General features: G+C 37.1%; 1 protein-coding gene across 5 annotated transcripts in view; it reads left to right on the forward strand.

The window, feature by feature from the left end:
• Positions 1 to 20,333, forward strand: part of LOC117400899 (DENN domain-containing protein 1B-like) — a 93,837-nt gene that overhangs the window by 40,587 nt on the left and 32,917 nt on the right. For 4 of the 5 annotated variants that reach the window (XM_059031789.1, XM_034001251.3, XM_059031787.1 and 1 more), the window contains exons 7-11: positions 1,190 to 1,270; positions 2,530 to 2,589; positions 4,715 to 4,768; positions 5,039 to 5,149; positions 19,113 to 19,213. In XM_059031789.1, the coding sequence (XP_058887772.1) occupies positions 1,190 to 1,270; positions 2,530 to 2,589; positions 4,715 to 4,768; positions 5,039 to 5,149; positions 19,113 to 19,213 (407 nt within the window). The remainder of the gene's footprint in view (positions 1 to 1,189; positions 1,271 to 2,529; positions 2,590 to 4,714; positions 4,769 to 5,038; positions 5,150 to 19,112; positions 19,214 to 20,333) is intronic. The other variant, XM_034001260.3, reaches the window with a different exon arrangement.

Raw genomic sequence — 20,333 nt, forward strand, 5'->3', positions numbered from 1 at the left:
TACTTTGTTAGAAAATATACAGGGAGAAAATGTTATGTCTCAAGAAACATATCTTGGAACATAACAAAATAGTTGTGTCCATGATCATTAGCAGCTTACATATCGGAAATGTTGACTTGATGAGCCAGCATTTATCTTCCATGAAAGAAATATCCTGAAAGTCCTACTTGTGCTATCAGTGTGCTGTCATGTAGCAATGTTTAAAAGCTGCTGAGAACACAGTGTAGGGGGTGTCAGGGTTCTTGTACAAACAAATCTCAGGCTAAGTATGTGCAGAGTGTCAGGGCAGGAAACTCTGGATGACACGATGATGTTTGAACCCTATTCCCCATTGCTGTTTGGCCAGTGCTGGATTCATGTACAGTGCAGTATCAATGGGAGGGGGGGGGATATTTTGCCACAACATACAGACTATTGGCAGACTTTCTTCAAGTCTATCAATCAGTAGCTTCTCAATGGTTAGATTAAGGTACACTGACATCTCTCCTTATCTTAGTTGTCTGTTTTAAATTCATTCAGTTTGAAGACTTGGTACTGACATAAAAGAAGTACTGTACTATCTACAAGAGCATTTGTTCGACTTTACTAAGAGCGCTGTGATGCAATTTGAAATTATGCAGCCTAAATTTAATAATATAAACAGTTAATCAAAGTAAAAACATTTAAAATTGGCCTTATACTGTATGTGACATGTCCACTTGGGTATATGGGTTGTTTTTTGTTACCTTAGTTTTAGAAAGATGATGACAGATGATTCAAGACAAGGCCAGTAGAGGTTAATGAAGTGCTACCTCCGACCTACTGTATTGGCTGAATCTGTGTACTAAACTTTCAGTGCCGGTGCCTGTATCATCATCATCATCATCATCATCACAATCACAGTTCCACCACCATTCTTATTAAAATTATGCTTTAAGAATACATAACAAATCATCAGCTTTTATTTGTGCACTAATAAGTCATCTTCTGTCTCTAGATACTAAGCAGAATATTTACTCTGTGCAGTAAATAATTTCTTACTCGCCACAGGAAAGATAACTGATGCTGCTGTTGGATTGCAATTTTAACCCTCATAATGCAGTTCATTGTAAAATATCTTTTTGCTTTTCTTCTTGTTGAATGTTTCATAAAATAAATATTTACAAACAGCAGCCACACATTTACACATTGTGTTTTGTCCTTCCTACAGGAAAATGACTTGAATGATATGCTAAAATCATTGTACAGCTACCCGGTGCCAAAGCCAAACACTTCTGTCAATCTCAGCGTGGTAGGTATTAACAGAGCAGCTGAAAGCTGACATTTTGTTTTGAAACAGAAGTGGGTTTAATAGCTTTAGTATCAGATAAGCAGTAACTGGACATTGTTATCCTAATGGGTACTTTCACAACTCATCGTGTTCTGATGTATTTGTGACTCGATGTGTTTTTACAGCAGTCTGTCTGTCATTTGGTGTGTACATATTGGTGAAGTTGAATCTTTAGCTTCACAGTAAGAATGGCCTTTGGACAAAATGAGCTCTTTGTGAACATTTCCATAAGTTTTATAACAGTTGAAGGTAATTTCAATGTGTTTCCGTTTACTGCTTAAACTTGTAACCCTCAACAGAGTACCGGTGAATCAAACTGTGTGATAGATAATATATTGTGCTGTTTGGCTAAAAAAAAAAGCTTACGAAATGTACCAAATGCTTTGGCCTAAATTACTATTGTTTTACCAAATTTGCCATTTCAACAAAGCATGGAGACCTGGCAACCTCTAACGATTAGGCTTCATTATGGATTATTTTAAGAAATAATGTGGGGAAGTATTTTTGCTAAACTAATTCTGTAGTTACTACAAAGCTGTCAGACAATAACTGTACATGTATACATACCTACAGTACAGTGACGTGGATCTCCTAGTCTCATTGATTTTTGAAATGCTATACTACACTAACTTTCCACCCATTTTTTTTTTTAAATCCAGATTTTATATGAAGATTTCTTTTAGTAAGCCTGATTGATAGACCAAGTCTAGTTTTATCAGGGACTGCAAATAGTTTTCTGTGGAATAACTGAAAGACCTGGTAGGGAAAGTCATGTTCAGAGTCTTAAATCACTTGAAGGGAGCCAGCTGTATGAACCCTGTGTCTTTAATCAAGACTTTCAAATTTAAAAGGAAACCAAGGTTGCTCAGTACAGTATGTCAGGAAGGCAACCACTGAGCAACTTGCCTTATAAACTACAGTAAAACTCCAACTAGTTTTAATGCTGATTTTTACTGTAGAATGTTTTAACTGTGCTCCCATACACATTAAAATAGATTTAAAATCCTGACATGTCAATTGAGGGTCATCGCAGATAGACAGGATAATGAGGGTGATATATTTTATGGGTAAAGGACATATTAAATGTCTTTATATGCAAGTCCCCTTTTAACCCCTTGGTGAATGGGAAGAGTAAAAGGTTTGTCATGTCTTTTTTTTTTTTCTTTTGGGGTATATCGATTTATTGTGAACATTAACTTTTTTTCCTCATACTGTAAAAGAATGAACAGTTGGTCTTTGCCAGCAGGCAAGCTCTGAAAGATCAGCAAAGCCAGCTGCCGGTGAGTCAAATAAGAATATCTGAAAAAAGTCTAAAACTAATGGAAGAACTAATCACAGGGGAATATTTTGAAATGATTCTGCCTAATAATCTTTCTTATCTTTCATATATGAATAAAAAATGAGGTTCTTTGGGGTTTAGGTTCTTAAACTTTGCAAATAATTAACAATGTACTGTACTACTTTATTCTCTTTTTAAGTTTTGTTAAAACTTGAGTGCTCTCTCCCAAATCTACTATAATGTTCTTTAATTCATATAGTTACATTTCCCAGCTCCACCAAGCAAATACATCTAATTTTAACCTACTTTTTTCTCTCCATATTTTCATGCATTTTATTGTTATATTCTGTTACATTTCACATACTGTAGATCTACACCAACACAAATGTGCCCTGTGATGTAACTTACGTCTTGCAGTGCCTTTCAAAGCTGCATATTAAGTTATTTTGAGCTTTCTAGTACATTTTGGGGTTTGCTCTGAAGTCAAATGCAAACGCATGAGCCGACCAGTACCATTCTCTTAGAATTCCCTTCGTACATTTTTATGCACCTTTCTTAGAATCTAACAGTATGTCCAGTATGTGTTAAAGGTTGCATGCTGTAATTTCTTTCCCATCTATTCATATATTCTGGTGGTTGGTTTCCTTTTATCTATACATTTATAATTTATTTAGGGTTCCTACTAGCCAGAAAGAGCCCATAATAAACATTTTTGTTGTTGTTTTAAACAAGTTCAGTACAGTAAGATATAGGAAAACATGACATACTTGTAATTTATCATCCAATTCAGCTAAAAATGTAGTTTTAAAATCCTGAAATGGCTAGGTATTCCATTCTGCTTAACTATAATTCATACAATTTTAAGATGTTTTGTATAAGAATGTTAATGTGATTATATAACAAAAGTTAATATAGAGAGCAGATGTTGAACTGTACTTTCAGATTATATTGAAAACAGTCTTAGGTAGTGATTTTATTTTTTTCAATAACACGTCCTGACTGGGATGTAGTGGGAGCGTACATCTGAATGTCATAGTTTTTACCCAGCCATCCAATTGTAATGACACTTGGTGTAGGAATTCTTTTGAATGTAGCACATGGTGACCTATTTTCTCAAAGTTTTGACAGCTGATTGCCTGAGCTATTCAAGGCTACATCTTGGGACCCACTTGTTCTGTTTGCTCTGAAGCATGCGTTTGAAACAAAACAGTAGATGTATTAATAAGTCTCTGATGGCATTGGAACATTTATTTTTTTTCATTTTCAAGAGATCATTATTCTGTACTTGCTCCTTTTTGCCCCAGTGGGAGACTTGATCAGTGTCAAGCTCTAGTGTGTGTCCTAACCACCCACATGTGTATTCCTAGTGACAGACCCAAAGAGCCTGGAAGAGATTCCATTTTGCTAGGGCCCCTCCCAGATTTGACTAATCACAGGCTGATCTGTGTACCTCTAACTTTTGGTGTGAGTCTATGAGGCAGTTGCTAGGTGCATTCTAATTTTACTCAAGACATTGTGCTCGAGCCAAATGCAAAATGGCCCTATACATTTAGGGTTTATTTTCAGCCACAAACCTGAAACTCTTGCGCTGTTCTCCCAAATGTGCACGTGCATCGCCACTTAACCACACGTGGAAACTCCCCCAATGTGATACCGTCAGAGAGTCTGTGCCTGTTTCTGCCGAGTTTTACAGAGGAACAAAAAGGTTTAAAGACTTGCTGTCGGTAACACCGTGGAATCTTTTGCCATTTCTTTCGTCCACTGGCTTTTAAACTGGGGGGCTGTATCCTGGTGGGGCGTGAGAAGGTGCAGGATTAAAAATAAAAAATTAATTCAAGAAATTATAATTCACTTGAAGCAAATCTTACTGCTGACACCACCTGGCATGTCAAAATGTCTAGGAAGTGGGGCACAATCCAACAAGTTTGAGAACCACTGCTTTAGTCTTTAGTCTCCAAGCATTTGACCATACTACCTTATAGGTGAGTGTCTTCTTTTGATGGTGGTGGGATAATATAATGTAGTCATCCATAATGGTTTTGTCGTAGTGCAATTGACAATAGATGCTTAGCTAGTGAATGACTTGTTCTTGACTTTTTTTTTGTTGTTTTTATGTATTCTTATAGCATTCATACTTCATAACTCCCGATATCAATGGACTTCCGACAATACCTGAAAGTGTGAGTTTAATGTACAATGATTCCACATTTTGAATGGTTCATTTTTAATTATATATGAAATAACATCGTTAACAGGCTTATTTTTTTATTGAGATTTCTTAATAGGTTGCTTATTACCTTTTGTAAAACAAAACATATTTTTATTATTTTCATTCTGTATTTTTTACAGCCTGTGTGTTTGTTTGTGTACAGCCTCATATTACTTAATAAAATGCATGCCCATGTATGTCGAAATGTAAAGATTAATGTAAACTAAAAATTCTTCTGCAGAGAAATCTGACTGAATATTTCGTTGCTGTGGATGTGAACAACATGTTGCAGCTTTACGCCAGTATGATGCACGAACGACGAATCATTATTACCTCAAGCAAGCTAAGCACTGTAAGTACTTCAAAACCTTCCTTTTTAATTTCTCATATACTTGAAAATGAAGTTCTTATCACACTCTCCTGACACATTTTAAGCACTCTCTCGCACAAAAGGACTGTCGCATAAAAGTCAGTTGAATTATTTCTGTGTATTGGATGAAATGTTGTGATGTTAAGATTAGATTTGAGTTCTTTTGACTCTACTTCATTTGAATGCCTTGTGGGCCCTAGAAAAGATCCTTTCAAGGCTATTACAGGTTCTTTATTATTCTCTAAAGCAACTTGGACAAGTCAAAGTGGGAGAGGGTTGTCAGGGGGTAGGAAAATAGCCTCTGGCTGATAATAGGTAGGTTCATCTTTGTTACAATGCAGTGCCTTGGCAAGAATATTCAGTTATAATATATTTTTGAATAGCTCAGGAAGATGTTAATATCTTACAGCACAAAGGTTGGATTTGAAAGGGTTCATTCACATTTGCACTTGGTCAAAGTTTTTTTTTTTCCTGCTATTTTAAAGGGGCAAAATACATTGAAATAATTTTTTATACAGTATTTTTAAGCCTTTGTTCTGGATTCTGTGGCTAGAAAATGGTGTTAAAACGACAGTCTCTTTTTTTGTTAAAGCATTTTATAGTTTAATTTTAAACAGTAATTGCATTGATTTTGTGACTAGGCCTTACCGCAGCACAGTCAAAGCAGGTCGTTAAAATGGAACTACTTACTGGGAAGCCTATTTAATACAATTTAAAATTACTGCTCTGATTAATCAATGGAGTCCCAGCGAGAAGGCAGGGCAGCTGGCGGCTGCATTCGAAGGGGAAGCCACGCAGGCGCTGTTGGATCTCAGCACAACAGAGGTAGAGGACTATGAAGCCTTGCTTACAGCCCTGGACCGCCGGTTTGGTAGGAGTGAACCTGCTGTAGGGTTTAGACAGCAGCTGGCTATTATGACGCGAAGACCAGAAGAGAGACTAGGCGCCCTTGCCACAGACGTGCTGTACCTGGTCAGAGTGGCTGCCCCCGCCTCTCTGTTGCAGGCTGTGTCCCAGGCAGAACCAGTTGAAGCTGTGCTTAAGGAAGATGACCCGGCTGGCCCTGCTGCCCCCAGAAGCAAGCCTTTAGCTGGCACAGCTCCCCCTACTACCAGGCAGACCCAACTTGAAGGTCCAGAGAGCTAGAACGACCTCGGCAACCCGCCATGGATGCCCAATCTGATTTGCCATGATCAGATCCACTACCACACAGGCCCCCCGTGCACCTCCGTCTTGCCCACACCTGTGTTGGTCCTGCGGGCAATCTAGGCACATCCAGTGTCGATGCCCCGTTGCTCCAGCTCCACCCCTCATTCCCCAGGGCCAAAGCTTGTACCCTGCCGCCACGCAAGCACCCCAATAAAACCTGGGCCATAGCCTGCACCAAGTTGCACTACCCCCACAAGCTCTTAGCTCTGGCCCCGGCCTGCAATATGCCACCCTACCACGACAGTTCCAGGGAGGCCATCTGGGTGTTCAGTCCCGAGAGACAGCGCAGGAGGTGCCCGAATAGGATTAGTTAGATTGCATGGCTGCAGAGGACTGCATGTGTGTGCGCGAGTCGGTGGTGCACGTGTGAGTGGTGGACGTTATAGGTTTTGACAAAAGTGTGTGTGACAGTTTGGTAGTGAATAAATAAAAGAAGACTGCAGAACACTCACTTTGTCAGTGACTTTATTGCTGGCGCTGTAAAGAAAAGGGACGGCGCTACAATACATTACCAAGCCCTACCTATTTCACGGCCGTGAAAAACGTGACATGGACCATGAAATTCATTCTTCACTGTGAAAACTGTCTATTTTGTGTACTTTTACCCTGCACTTAAATCCAATGAAGTTATGTGTACCGGTCCAGGTTCTGATGTGATTATAAGCCTGTTTCAATTTCAAAAAGAAAACTGGATAGGATTTATTGATTGACACTTAACAGCAGCCAATAACCACTCTGGACTCTCCTCACTGATTGGTTGATATAGGCATCTGGGGAGGGTTTAGTAATCTAAGAGATCTCAACTGGTATTGTTAAGCGAGTGTCCAAAATTAGTTAAAATATCTACAATAATTACTGCAGCGGATCGTGTACAGTAATTTTGCATTCTGCATGGTGATGGTGGCAAACTATTTTGTACAACCTGCAACGTTTCATTGGATCACATACGTCGAGCTACGATCCAGGGGCATTTAGACTCAAAAAATGAAAAAGGTTGCAGATAGTGCATTGCTTCAAAACGAAAAGGTAAAAGGTTTCGCTTAAGACAGACGGCTACAGTTGGGACTGATTTAAAACAAAATATGTATAAAATACATTAACAAAGCAGGTTACTCTTGATGTCTGTATCTGTATTTGTTCACAGATGCATATTCTCTATAACTTTTAGAAGCAACAACACAGATTATGTTCTTGACAGTAAGTTAATATATACAAGACACGTTTTTAATTTCATGGAATATTCGATTTCATTAAAACATTATTGATTTTGTTATCATGGGTTCCCAATCGATAGATAATTCGATTTATTATCGTTACAAGCCATATATATATATATATATATATATATATATATATATATATATATATATATATATATATATATATATATATATATATATATATATATATATATATATATGTATATGTATAAACATATGTGTCAATTTCAATATTTAACATTGAATACTGAATCAATGGTTAGAAAGAGCAGTTTACTACTAACCCTTTGTAGGCTGTGAAAGGTGGACTGCATGTTTTACATGCTTGTTTAAAAATATATATATATTCATCAACTATGCTATTGAACTGTCTTAAATGTTGCTCAGTAGTTGAAATGACTGAAAAGCGTAATGTTGTTCAAACAGTTACAAATGAGGGAAAAGCTGGCATTTAAACAATTCTTTATTTATGTTGCTGCTGTTTTCACCTTGGCAGTTTGAAAAATGTTTTCCTGAAAACTTTCAACAGGAAAACAAGACTTTAGTTTTCAAAAGCAACACTGGCAATCTGTGAACTATACAGCTATGGCCAAGTTTTGCATCACCTCATAGAATCAACTAATGTGCTTCATAAAGTCGAATGAAACCTGCTGAATAATGTTAACATATGGAATTACATACCGCTTTGTAGTTTTCCATATTCTTAACGAAAAACTGACAAATCTGACATTTCTAAATCTAACTTGAAATACTGTACTACTATTATGGCTTCCGGTAGACTTTAAAATATCTAAATTTATGTTCATGCAGTTTTTTTTTTTTTGTTTTTTTTTTAAATGATGCCTGAATCCTAAAATTCTAGGTGATGCAAAACTTTTGGCCAGAGCTGTACAGGACTATGCATATAGTGCTTCATTTATATTTGTTATAGAATGTTTTGTTGCTACTGTTATCAGGTACTTGTGTCTCCCTACATAGTTTCTGTCAAGAACCCTGTACTGTAAAGGGAGTTGTCTCTTATCTGGGAGATTGACTCCAGTCCAAATGTTTGACAGTTCATGGAGACCGGGGTAATGATGTCATCTCGGCTCTATCTCTGCTCTTCCAGTTCACTATCTCAGGGCAGTGTTAGCGATAGGCAAGACAGGATTCAAGGTCTCCTCTCGGATTTTCTTTGTAGGAGGGTACAAATGACTCAATCTCAGAGAAATGTCCCCTTTTCACGTATGGGGTATTAAGCAGTAAAATACTGGCCTTGTTTTTTTTTTGTTTGTTTGTTTTTAAGATAGATAAAAATACATATTATTTTTACTTGCATTAAATATTTAGTCAATAGTGAAATGCTGTGAATAATGATTGAATAATGCAGTTACCGATATTTGCTTTATTATTATTATTATTATTATTATTTATTTCTTAGCAGACGCCCTTATCCAGGGCAACTTACAATCGTAAGCAAAAACATTTCAAGCGTTACAATACAAGTAATACAATATGTTATTATTTAACATCAGATATACCTCCATCGGTCAAATATAACAGCCCTCCCTCCCCTGAGCAAGAGGCAGCCTATTGAAATGCAAAGTGTGTATTATTTAAAATGATATTTCAGAATTAACAAAAAAAGTTACTTTAATATAGATTCTAAAATGCTATTGCTTATGCTACATTTACATTGTGTACAGTTGCATATACTAGTTTACACAATAGTATATTATATTTTACAGTGGAATCTCTCTATTAAGACCACCAATGGGAGTGCAATGGTCTTAATAGAGGGTCATTAGACTAAAAAAAAAATCTGTAATTCTGTTGCATATGTATATGGCAGTATATTTTCGTATTTGCACTTTTTCATACAATATCTTGATTACAAAATGGGGTTATTTTGTAAGTTGTAAGTAACACAGACAAACTGTTTTGCACATTTAAAAATTAGTTAAGGCATTGACATTTAAGAGACATATATATACAGTACTGTGCAAAAGTTTTAGGCAGGTGTGAAAAAATGCTGTAAAGTAAGAATGCTTTCAAAAATAAACATGTTAATAGATTTGTCACAAGGCTGGCTGAGTGGTGACACATCAGACCCGGAAGAAACAGACAGACACAGTGAGGTTGGTGAAGCTGAGCACTTGGTTGTGCTCAGCATTTAATAAACAAAATAAGCGAACACAAAAACAGGACACGGCACTTCACGCCAAAATAAAAAGACAAACAAAACGTACTAACACACAAAACAAGTGGACGAACGTTTAAACAAGTACCGTGCTGGCACTTCCAGCACGCTGTAGCAATTGTTATTTCACCTTAACTGTATTTCTCCTTTCTCTCTCTCCCGTTCTCCACTCTCGAACACCCAACCCCGAGTGAGTGAAAACATGCTGCTTTTATGCAGTTGTACCGAGACTCGATTGCTAGTCAATCATTCAATTGGAATCTCGGTACAACTGCACGTGAATTAATTAAGTGTACTCCCGTGACCACACATTACATTTTAACCAGCACGTGAAGTGATCTGTGCCATCCTTGTGCCTAAATACAATTATACATTTTTAAATACACGTGAAACACAGACCCGTTTATATCCCGTGTACCATCTCTATAGACCAACATTTACACGCAACACGTAACATACAACATATAACACACACTACGCACAAGGGCCTGGCCACATTGCCACAAGATTATATTTATCAATTAACTAAATGCAAAGTGAGTGAACAGAAGAAAAATCTAAATCAAATCCATATTTGGTGTGACCACCCTTTGCCTTCAGAACAGCATCAATTCTTCTAGGTACACTTGCACAAAGTCAGGGATTTTGTAGGCATATAGTCAGGTGTATGATTAAACAATTATACCAAACAGGTGCTAATGATCATCAATTCAATATGTAGGTTGAAACACAATCATTAACTGAAACAGAAACAGCTGTGTAGGAGGAATAAAACTGGGTGAGGAACAGCCAAACTCAGCTAACAAGGTGAGGTTGCTGAAGACAGTTTACTGTCAAAAGTCATACACCATGGCAAGACTGAGCACAGCAACAAGACACAAGGTAGTTATACTGCATCAGCAAGGTCTCTCCCAGGCAGAAATTTCAAGGCAGACAGGGGTTTCCAGATGTGCTGTCCAAGCTCTTTTTAAGAAGCACAAAGAAACGGGCAACGTTGAGGACCGTAGACGCAATGGTCGGCCAAGGAAACTTACTGCAGCAGATGAAAGACACATCATGCTTACTTCCCTTCGCAATCGGAAGATGTCCAACATTACCATCAGCTCAGAATTGGCAGAAAACAGTGGAACCCTGGTACACCCATTTACTGTCCGGAGAAGTCTGGTCAGAAGTGGCCTTCATGGAAGACTTGCGGCCAAAAAGCCATACCTCCGACGTGGAAACAAGGCCAAGCGACTCAACTATGCACGAAAACACAGGAACTGGGGTGCAGAAAAATGGCAGCAGGTGCTCTGGACTGATGAGTCAAAATTTGAAATATTTAGCTGTAGCAGAAGGCAGTTTGTTCGCCGAAGGGCTGGAGAGCGGTACACGAATGAGTGTCTGCAGGCAACAGTGAAGCATGGTGGAGGTTCCTTGCAAGTTTGGGGCTGCATTTCTGCAAATGGAGTTGGGGATTTGGTGAGAATTAATGGTCTCCTCAATGCTGAGAAGTACAGGCAGATACTTATCCATCATGCAATACCATCAGGGAGGCATCTGATTGGCCCCAAATTTATTCTGCAGCATGACAACGACCCCAAACATACAGCGCAAGTCATTAAGAACTATCTTCAGCGTAAAGAAGAACAAGGAGTCCTGGAAGTGATGGTATGGCCCCCACAGAGCCCTGATCTCAACATCATCGAGTCTGTCTGGGATTACATGAAGAGAGAGAAGCAACTGAGGCTGCCTAAATCCACAGAAGAACTGCGGTTAGTTCTCCAAGATGTTTGGGCCAACCTACCTGCCGAGTTCCTTCAAAAACTGTGTGCAAGTGTACCTAGAAGAATTGATGCTGTTTTGAAGGAAGCAAGTTTTCTTCCAGGACAACCTTGTACTTGGCTTGATTCATGCGTCCTTCACAAAGACAAATCTGCCCGATTCCAGCCTTGCTGAAGCACCCCCAGATGAGTCCAATTTTCAGCTTTGCCCAACACCTGGTCGTCTAATGGTTAGACGGAGACCTGGAGAGGCCTACAAGCCACAGTGTCTTGCACCCACTGTGAAATGTGGTGGAGGATCGCTGATGATCTGGGGGTGCTTCAGCAAGGCTGGAATCGGGCAGCTTTGGCATGAATCAAGCCAAGTACAAGGTTGTCCTGGAAGAAAACTTGCTTCCTTCTGCTCTGACAATGTTCCCCAACTCTGAGGATTGGTTTTTCCAGCAGGACAATGCTCCATGCCACACAGCCAGGTCAATCAAGGTGTGGATGGAGGACCACCAGATCAAGACCCTGTCATGGCCAGCCCAATCTCCAGACCTGAACCCCATTGAAAACCTCTGGAATGTGATCAAGAGGAAGATGGATGGTCACAAGCCATCAAACAAAGCCGAGCTGCTTGAATTTTTGCGCCAGGAGTGGCATAAAGTCACCCAGCATCAATGTGAAAGACTGGTGGAGAGCATGCCAAGACGCATGAAAGCTGTGCTTGAAAATCAGGGTTATTCCACCAAATATTGATTTCTGAACTCTTCCTAAGTTAAAACATTAGTATTGTGTTGTTTAAAAATGAATATGAACTTATTTTCTTTGCATTATTCGAGGTCTGACAACACTGCATCTTTTTTGTTATTTTGACCAGTTGTCATTTTCTGCAAATAAATGCTCTAAATGACAATATTTTTATTTGGAATTTGGGAGAAATGTTGTCAGTAGTTTTATAGAATAAAACAAAAATGTTCATTTTACCCAAACACATATCTATAAATAGTAAAACCAGAGAAACTGATAATTTTGCAGTGGTCTCTTAATTTTTTCCAGAGCTGTATATATATATATATATATATATATATATATATATATATATATATATATATATATATATATATATATATATATATATTGCACTTTCTATTGTGTAATAAAGATATGATATCACATGTATGGTGTCGTACTTCATATAATTCAGTGAAACAAAATAGTTTGTGTAAGAGTGTTCAGTCCTTGTTGGGGTTTTGTCCAGCCAGACCTGCTGTAGTTGTTCCAGTGAGCTGCTTGGAGAGGAGAGGAGATGTTCATATATTATGCATGCTGCAGGCAGGCCCTGTGTGTTTAGGCCCCCAGTGAACCTGCTGTGCCAGTCTACCAGAACATCACTCCATACTCACATGTATTCAAAGCAAAGGAATAAATCATGATTTTACAACAATGCATCAGTTGACTTATTGCTGTTTTGTGACCAGAGGTAAGAAGTACCACTGTTTTAAAGCCATGTCATTGGCACTCAAGTCAACCAAGCGTGCAGGCTTGTCATATGCTTTGTATAATTGTACCGTACCAGACTTTCTCTAACTAGTCAACTGGGGCCGAACATTTCGTATCTGAGACCCCGGCTGGCCTGTGTCTGACAGGAGCCTTCTCATCATCCTGTCAGTGTTATGCTAACAAGAGCAGATCCTTCAGGTCCTGCAGTGGTAGCCAGAGAGGTTGCTTTGGTTTAGTTATTCTGTTTTGAAGTGTATTGTCTACAGTGTTTTACCAAACACCACTATTGATTTAAAATGAATTTGTTTCAACGCACACCCTCTTGCTTCCTTTGCTTGGTGTGTTCTTGTTGGTTTCTTCTTCCAAATGCCACCGACATGTAACTGGTCCACCTGTGCAGTTTTTAACTTTACACCAGTGGAAAGAATGTCAGTAAAAAAAAACATCTCTGAGGAAGCCTGTTGCACTTTCATGAGTTCAAATGACTGCTGCATTGTCATCTGTCAGAAGCAATTGCCTCTGTTTTGATTTATCTTAAATCAAGGTGATGTGTCTTTTTTCCTTTTTTTGAGATAATAGAAAGCTATGTTCTTTTTCTTCAAATTATAAAATCTAGCAAAACACTTTGTTAGAAAATAGGGGTTTTAATCTTGGCATTTTCTTTTAATCGATTAATCACCCCATCTGGACGATTAATTAATCGATAAGTCACACCCGTTTGCTATAATATGCAATTGTAGTGAAAGACAACTAAAAGTAGCACTTGGTATTAATGCTATTGTTTGCAAGCATTTATTAATGACACCTAATGTTTTACAGGCAACTGTAATTTAACAATTTGACAATAAATTAAAATGTTTACTTGCATGTAATCTGAAGTTAGCCAAAGCAAGTCTTTTAACATAATACATAAAATACTGTGCCATGCATTACTGTAAATTTAATAGCTGTACTACAACCAATACTGTGGATATGTTGGTCCGTTTTTTGTATAAACTTTAACAGGTATTTTTTTTCATTGAGTGCTATTTTATTTTATTTTAGTTTAATTTAGTTAGCTGAATATACCATAATTAAAACTTAGACTTAAGCTATAGCTGGTACAGGTTTAAACTAATAGAATACATTGTTTAAAAGAAAAATAAACTTACTTGCGACTCAGAAGACTTGTAGTACTGCCGTGAAAGGAAAGCCCCGAAGAGCAAATCTTGCAAGTCTTTTTTCCTTCCTTCTGAGTCAGTGGTTCCCAAACTTTTTGCTGCGTCCCTTCAGAGAGATTTTATTTTGCTCCACCCCCCATTCTAATAAACAGTAAAATAAAAGTGTGTGTGTGTGTGTGTATATATATATATATATATATATATATATATATATATATATATATATATATATATATATATATATATATATATATATATATATATTGCCTCTGTTTTGATTTATCTTAAATCATTTATCTTAAATCAAGGTGATGTATATATATTTAAGATGGATACACCTTATTACAATCACTATTCGTAACTGCATTAACACCAATACAATCTCTTTTTCTCGTTCTTCATTTCACTTTTGAATGAGAAAGTAAGGACATGGAGGATTTAAAAGCCTATATAATTGTTTTGCAGCAAAACCCTGTAAATTAAAGATTTTACTATTATTATTTCAGTATTGTTGTTACAATATACATGTGACTAGTCTTTAAATGTTGATACAATTATGAACAGTAATTGTAATGTTTGTCCAGCTTTGTTTTTTATTATAACTTTATTAAAGATTTGTTTAATAAAATGTTGCACCCTCGTTCGCTCGTTTTCTACGTTCTGCACGCTGCAAATCACGTAAATGAATCTAAAAGCTAAGCCCCCCCATTTATAAACTGAAGCTGAATCTTTTTATTTGATATTAACCCGCCACCGCTACACTTTCAAATGAAGGAGGCCTGGGCAATAGATGCGCTGAGCTACAACAGGTCTGAAACAACACAAGCTCTGCGGACGGGGGTTGGTCACATTAACGTGATCCTTGCCTGGATAGTTGATAGAGTCAATCATCCTGGAGAATCACTGAGTCTGCCATTTATCATGGAGCTCTTACAATCGGCAGGAAGTCAGAAAAATGTATTTTCCAGTCAGGTCTTGGCACCCCCCCTTAATCAACACCCACAGGCATGATTAATCGATTAATCTTTAATCGATTAAAACCCCTAGTTAGAAACCATATTAATTTTAAATTTAATACTTATTTATTGGTTTAGATGTTTTTTTCTCAGTACTTGAAAAAGCAGCAAGGACCATGGCGACAGATTTAGTAAAAGGACATCATGTTAATGGAAACATGTCTCGTTGTATATCATTTTTGCATTGATGATGTAAAGAAAAGTTGATATTGTGCATTTGTCAACTGTTTATGTCCTTGCAATAAAAAAAATAGGGATGGCACCTTTTAAAACTTTACTGGTACATGAAAACTGCTAGGACAATTTAACAGCTTGCAGTAAGTGTTAATACGTGTCTGTAACTCTTGTGAAGATATGTCAAACTATAATTCTGTTTTGGTTTAATATTAATCATGAAGAATGTGTCCACATCAGTGTTGTCAGTTCTCTATTGCCACGCACTTGCTTAAAACGTTTCTAACGTTGTCACTTTGGAGATTACTTCTAGTACTCCAACCACAATCTACAATATGTCATTTTTAGGCCCATTTTAACGTCTTTATTTTATTTTATTTTTTTATTTATTTTATTTTTTTTTTAAATTTAGTCGTTGCCAATTATTTTGATTATTTTCTCCCAATTTGGAATGGCCAATTATTTTTGTTATGCTCAGCTCACCGCTACCACCCCTGCGCTGGGTGCGGGCGAAGACGAATACACACTGTCCTCCGAAGCGTGTGCTGTCAGCCGACCGCTTTTTTTCACACTGCGGACTCACCCAAGAGCTACGCAGCTCTCTGGCAGCTTACAGGCAAGCCCACAGGCACCCGGCCAGACTACAGGGGTCGCTGGTGCGCGGTGAGCTGAGGACACCCAGGCCGACCTAACCCTCCCTCCCCCCGGGCGACGCTCGATCAATTGAGCGCCGCCCCCTGGGAGCTCCCGTCCTCAGTCGGCAAAGGAATAGCCTGGAAACGTCTTTATTTTTTAACCTTTTGTTTGTTCATGCTCCTGTTTTATTGTTACTGAATATGTGTATTTGCATATGGTCATACCTTTATAAAGCATTCCTATTCATGTTGAATAAATCCCCAACAGTTTAATTAACTCACTGAAAGATAATTATTTTATGCTACAACTGTATTACCATATTAAATTTTAGTCTAAAAGTCTATTATCATACTTGTATTCCATGCTTATATTCTGCTGCATATAGACCTCCAAGTAGACCCTGTCAGCCACTTGCTTGTGGCATTCATTATTTTTGTTCATATTTAATGGCTTCCATTCAAGGTATTCTCCTTGTTGAGCCCAAAGAAGCAAAGCACACATTGAAATGCATTGCTTTTTTTTTTTGGCAACAGGGAATTGATTTATTTTTTGTATTGGTCTTTAATACCAGTATAAGGAGCTACGCTACAGGTTTTCTGTCGGGTAGACAGTAATTATTAGTGCGGTGCTCCACTATGTAAATTCTTATCTCTTCACAGCAAAGGAGTGAAATATCAAACATTATAATTTGCTTTGAAACTGTTATCTTGCTTTCATACCCTTTCAGAGATGCCAAATCTCTTTTAAACTTCTAAATAAATCAAACCAATTGGGCTTGCCTGGAGGCCTTGTTGAAATAATTGGAGTCGGACGCCCAAGTTTTCTGAGCCATTACATCATGGTACTGCATGCTGAAAGTTTTTTTTCCTTGGGGAACGAGACAGCAGCTTGTTGGCACCATCAGTGTAAGGCAATTTAAATTTGGCTGACTGCTTTTTTGCAAGAATCGCATTGGGATTCAATTACACACAAATCAAGAACAATTAAGAAATTCAATTTTACCTGTTGGTAGATAACTTTATGATTCTTCAATCAGATGGATGGATTACATTTCAGATTACATATATACGTTTTAAATGTAGTGTTGTTGTTATTATTATGCTATTGCTTTTGACAGTGGTGCTTTTATAGAATAAAGGTGGTGTTACGAGGTTTTCAATAAGTAAAGCCATAGTATGGAATAAGTATCCTTTTTCTGATTTATTTATTAGAAATTGCACTTTGGAACCAAACACTGAAGTAAGCTGCAGTATTTACTATAAATCTAATATTAGTGCAATCTGCATATTCATGTTAACAACTTGATAGATAGATCTATATAGATAGATAGATAGATCTATATAGGTAGATAGATATAGATCTATATAGATAGAGAGAGAGATCTCTCTCTCTATATATATATATATATATATAATTATGCATATAATTATATTATTATAAATAAAAGCGGCATTAAACAATAGCCAAATGAATATGGATTACTTTCATGTATTTATAACATATACAATAAAAATACTCCTGCGTGTCAGATCTAATTAGGAATATCTAATTGCATGGAATAACAGACTACAGTAATATGTTTAGTAGTAGAAAGAGACAATATTGTACTTTTAAAATGTGATAAATACCTAAAAATAAACCATAAAATGTTATTATTGTTTAATGAAGCTGGGGCTTGCTTATGTCAACAATGAGACAATGAATGTTAATTACTGTTTAATTGCAACAGTGGAGGTAATTATAGAGCAGATACATAGATACATAGAGCTATGTATCTATAGTTCTATGTATCTATAGTAACCCTAAACGGAAACCGAGATTACAAGTTTACAGACATACAGAGCTGTAGTTGAAAGATGGATTTCTTCTTGCTGTGGTACAGGCGTTAAGCTTGGGCGGTTTGCTGGTCAATTGTGACATTGTGTGTGTCAGTGAGCAGGGTCTCCTGATAGTTAGAGCTGCAGTTCACACATTACTGGAGCTCCAACTGTCAAACATACTGGTCCCTTGGTATTATTGCAGCTTGCAGTCTCTCTTGGCTAGCTCATGTTTCATTCTTTGGCAATTTGCCCTAATGATATCCCTTAGGAGCCTACAGACCTCTGTTCTTTTTCCATATTTAATCATGTTATTTAATCTAGAAGATGAGCAAACTGCAACACAGGTCATTATAATCTGTGTTACTGTTTAAACCATAGTAAAATGTTTTATTTTTCAGAAGGAAACTGGATAATTTTTTGATACACACCTTCTGTGGTTGTTATACTAACTGAGAAAGTAAACACCTGTGCAGAGTTCTGCATATCTGTTGATAACTTGTACTGTAAATAGTGTTTTATTAAATGATTTAAATGTCTGTTTATTTATACAGTGTTACATTTTGTTTAGGGTGTTAATGTGTTTAAATTGTTAGGGTTTTGGAAAAAAACTTTAATAACCCAACAGATGTGTTCTCACATAAGTTAAATAGCAACATATCTGTGTGTCTATATGTTCAGCTTAACAATTACTGTGCTTACCCGATATAACGCGCCTCGTTATAGTGTGGAATCGGTTATAACACGGTAGGGTCGTGGCTCTCATTTGCTCCACAATGCCATTACAGTAGCCCTTTTATACTCGTTATAAGGCGGAACACAAATAGCACGGTCTTGTAACTATGGCTCCCCACTACAGCGTTATAAAGGGCGAGCACTGTATATTGGAATGCACTGCATAATGCACCAGTCTCACATTTTTAGTGGCCATTTTTTAACTGCTCGTAAAAAAAATAAGTACATTATTTTTGTTAACCAAACTTAAAATTAATATCAACACAAGCACAGTGAATTTCAATACATACTTTTAGTTTTTATATCCCCCAGTTATAATGTAAAAGCAAAACAGTGCTTTTAACCACAACGGCCAGCAAATTATTTTTTACATTTTTGTTTTTTTGTTTCATTTTTTGATTTGCTTCCAGTGTTCATGAAAATCTGCTGCTCTTCAAATAATTTTAAACAGCATTTCCATCAAACTTGCTGTGTTTTCTTTAGGATACAATAACATGCTCATAAGCAAATCATAAATGTATTTATGTATTGATTTATTTTTAACCCTTTAGTTAACTGCATGTGTTCATGGGTCCACTGCCTTGCTGTATCCATTGTTCTGGCAACATATTTACATCCCAGTTCTTCCTCCACAACTCTTGGACTACTGCTGGTAAGGTCACCAATCCCTTTTTTGCTTTCTCTTGTATTTAATACACCACCGTCTTAACCCAGTAATGATGACTTTTGTACTGGTGAAACACTTACTTTTCATACCCTCTGCAGCATTGTGCATTTTGCTTGTAAGCCATCCTCAAAATCAAAATGTGCTGTGTTCTGCACTGCTTCTATTTTTTTATTTTTGGTTTGGTTCGAGGTAGTGTCTAGTTACACAAATATTATAATTACTGTAGCCTCCTTGGAAGTAGTCAGGCATTACCCGGCAAACCAAGGGACAAATACATAAGAACATAAAGTTTACAAACGAGAGGAGGCCATTTGGCTCTGCTGCAAAATCTGTTTATTATGTATTCTTGTTTTTGTATAATTTGTACAATACACATACATTATGTGCTACTTATGTTTTAAGTGAACAATAAAATAAGCACAACAAAATAATTGTTTTAACATCAGTCATATGAGCAGCAACATTTGCAATTTCCCATTTAATCATATACTTTTTGGAATCAACTAAACATTATTAATGGTACCCAACTTGCTATTCTAAGATTTCCAGCTGCGTTTCCTTTTAAACCTAGTTTATTTTTTCAGGTTGACATACACTACTTGCATTCTTATGTCAAAACTTCTCCTCAGGTTTCTGCACTGTTGGCTAATTTAGCAACTTATGAATAAACAGTTCATTTTTGTCAAGTAGGTATGAACCATACATAACATGCATATATTATTATATTATGTATGATACAAGGCACACAGTTACCCAGCTACTGTAGGAAATAGACCAGAGACTTCTCTAAGTGGGTGGTCTCCCTTTTAATGTTAGGAAAAAAAACAAGAAGCCTTTCATAAAATTGAATTTAGACCTATTTAAAGTCATTATGCTCATGCTCAACAATAATTATAGCACAGAGAGGAAAAGCCTGTTGCATGGCGAATTTTGTTTGAAAATAAATGGCTGAATGCAGCAATGTGGTTCTACAGTCGTACAGAACAGATGTTGCAAGGGCAGCTTCGTGACTTATCAACTGCTTAACTTAATTGAAAAGTTCCAGCAACAGTTGCAATGTGACAAATTACAAGATTTAGTGGGAAGAGGCACAAAAGCTTGCATT

Source organism: Acipenser ruthenus, chromosome 10, assembly GCF_902713425.1.
Source record: "Acipenser ruthenus chromosome 10, fAciRut3.2 maternal haplotype, whole genome shotgun sequence".
NCBI classification, from domain to species: domain Eukaryota; kingdom Metazoa; phylum Chordata; class Actinopteri; order Acipenseriformes; family Acipenseridae; genus Acipenser; species Acipenser ruthenus.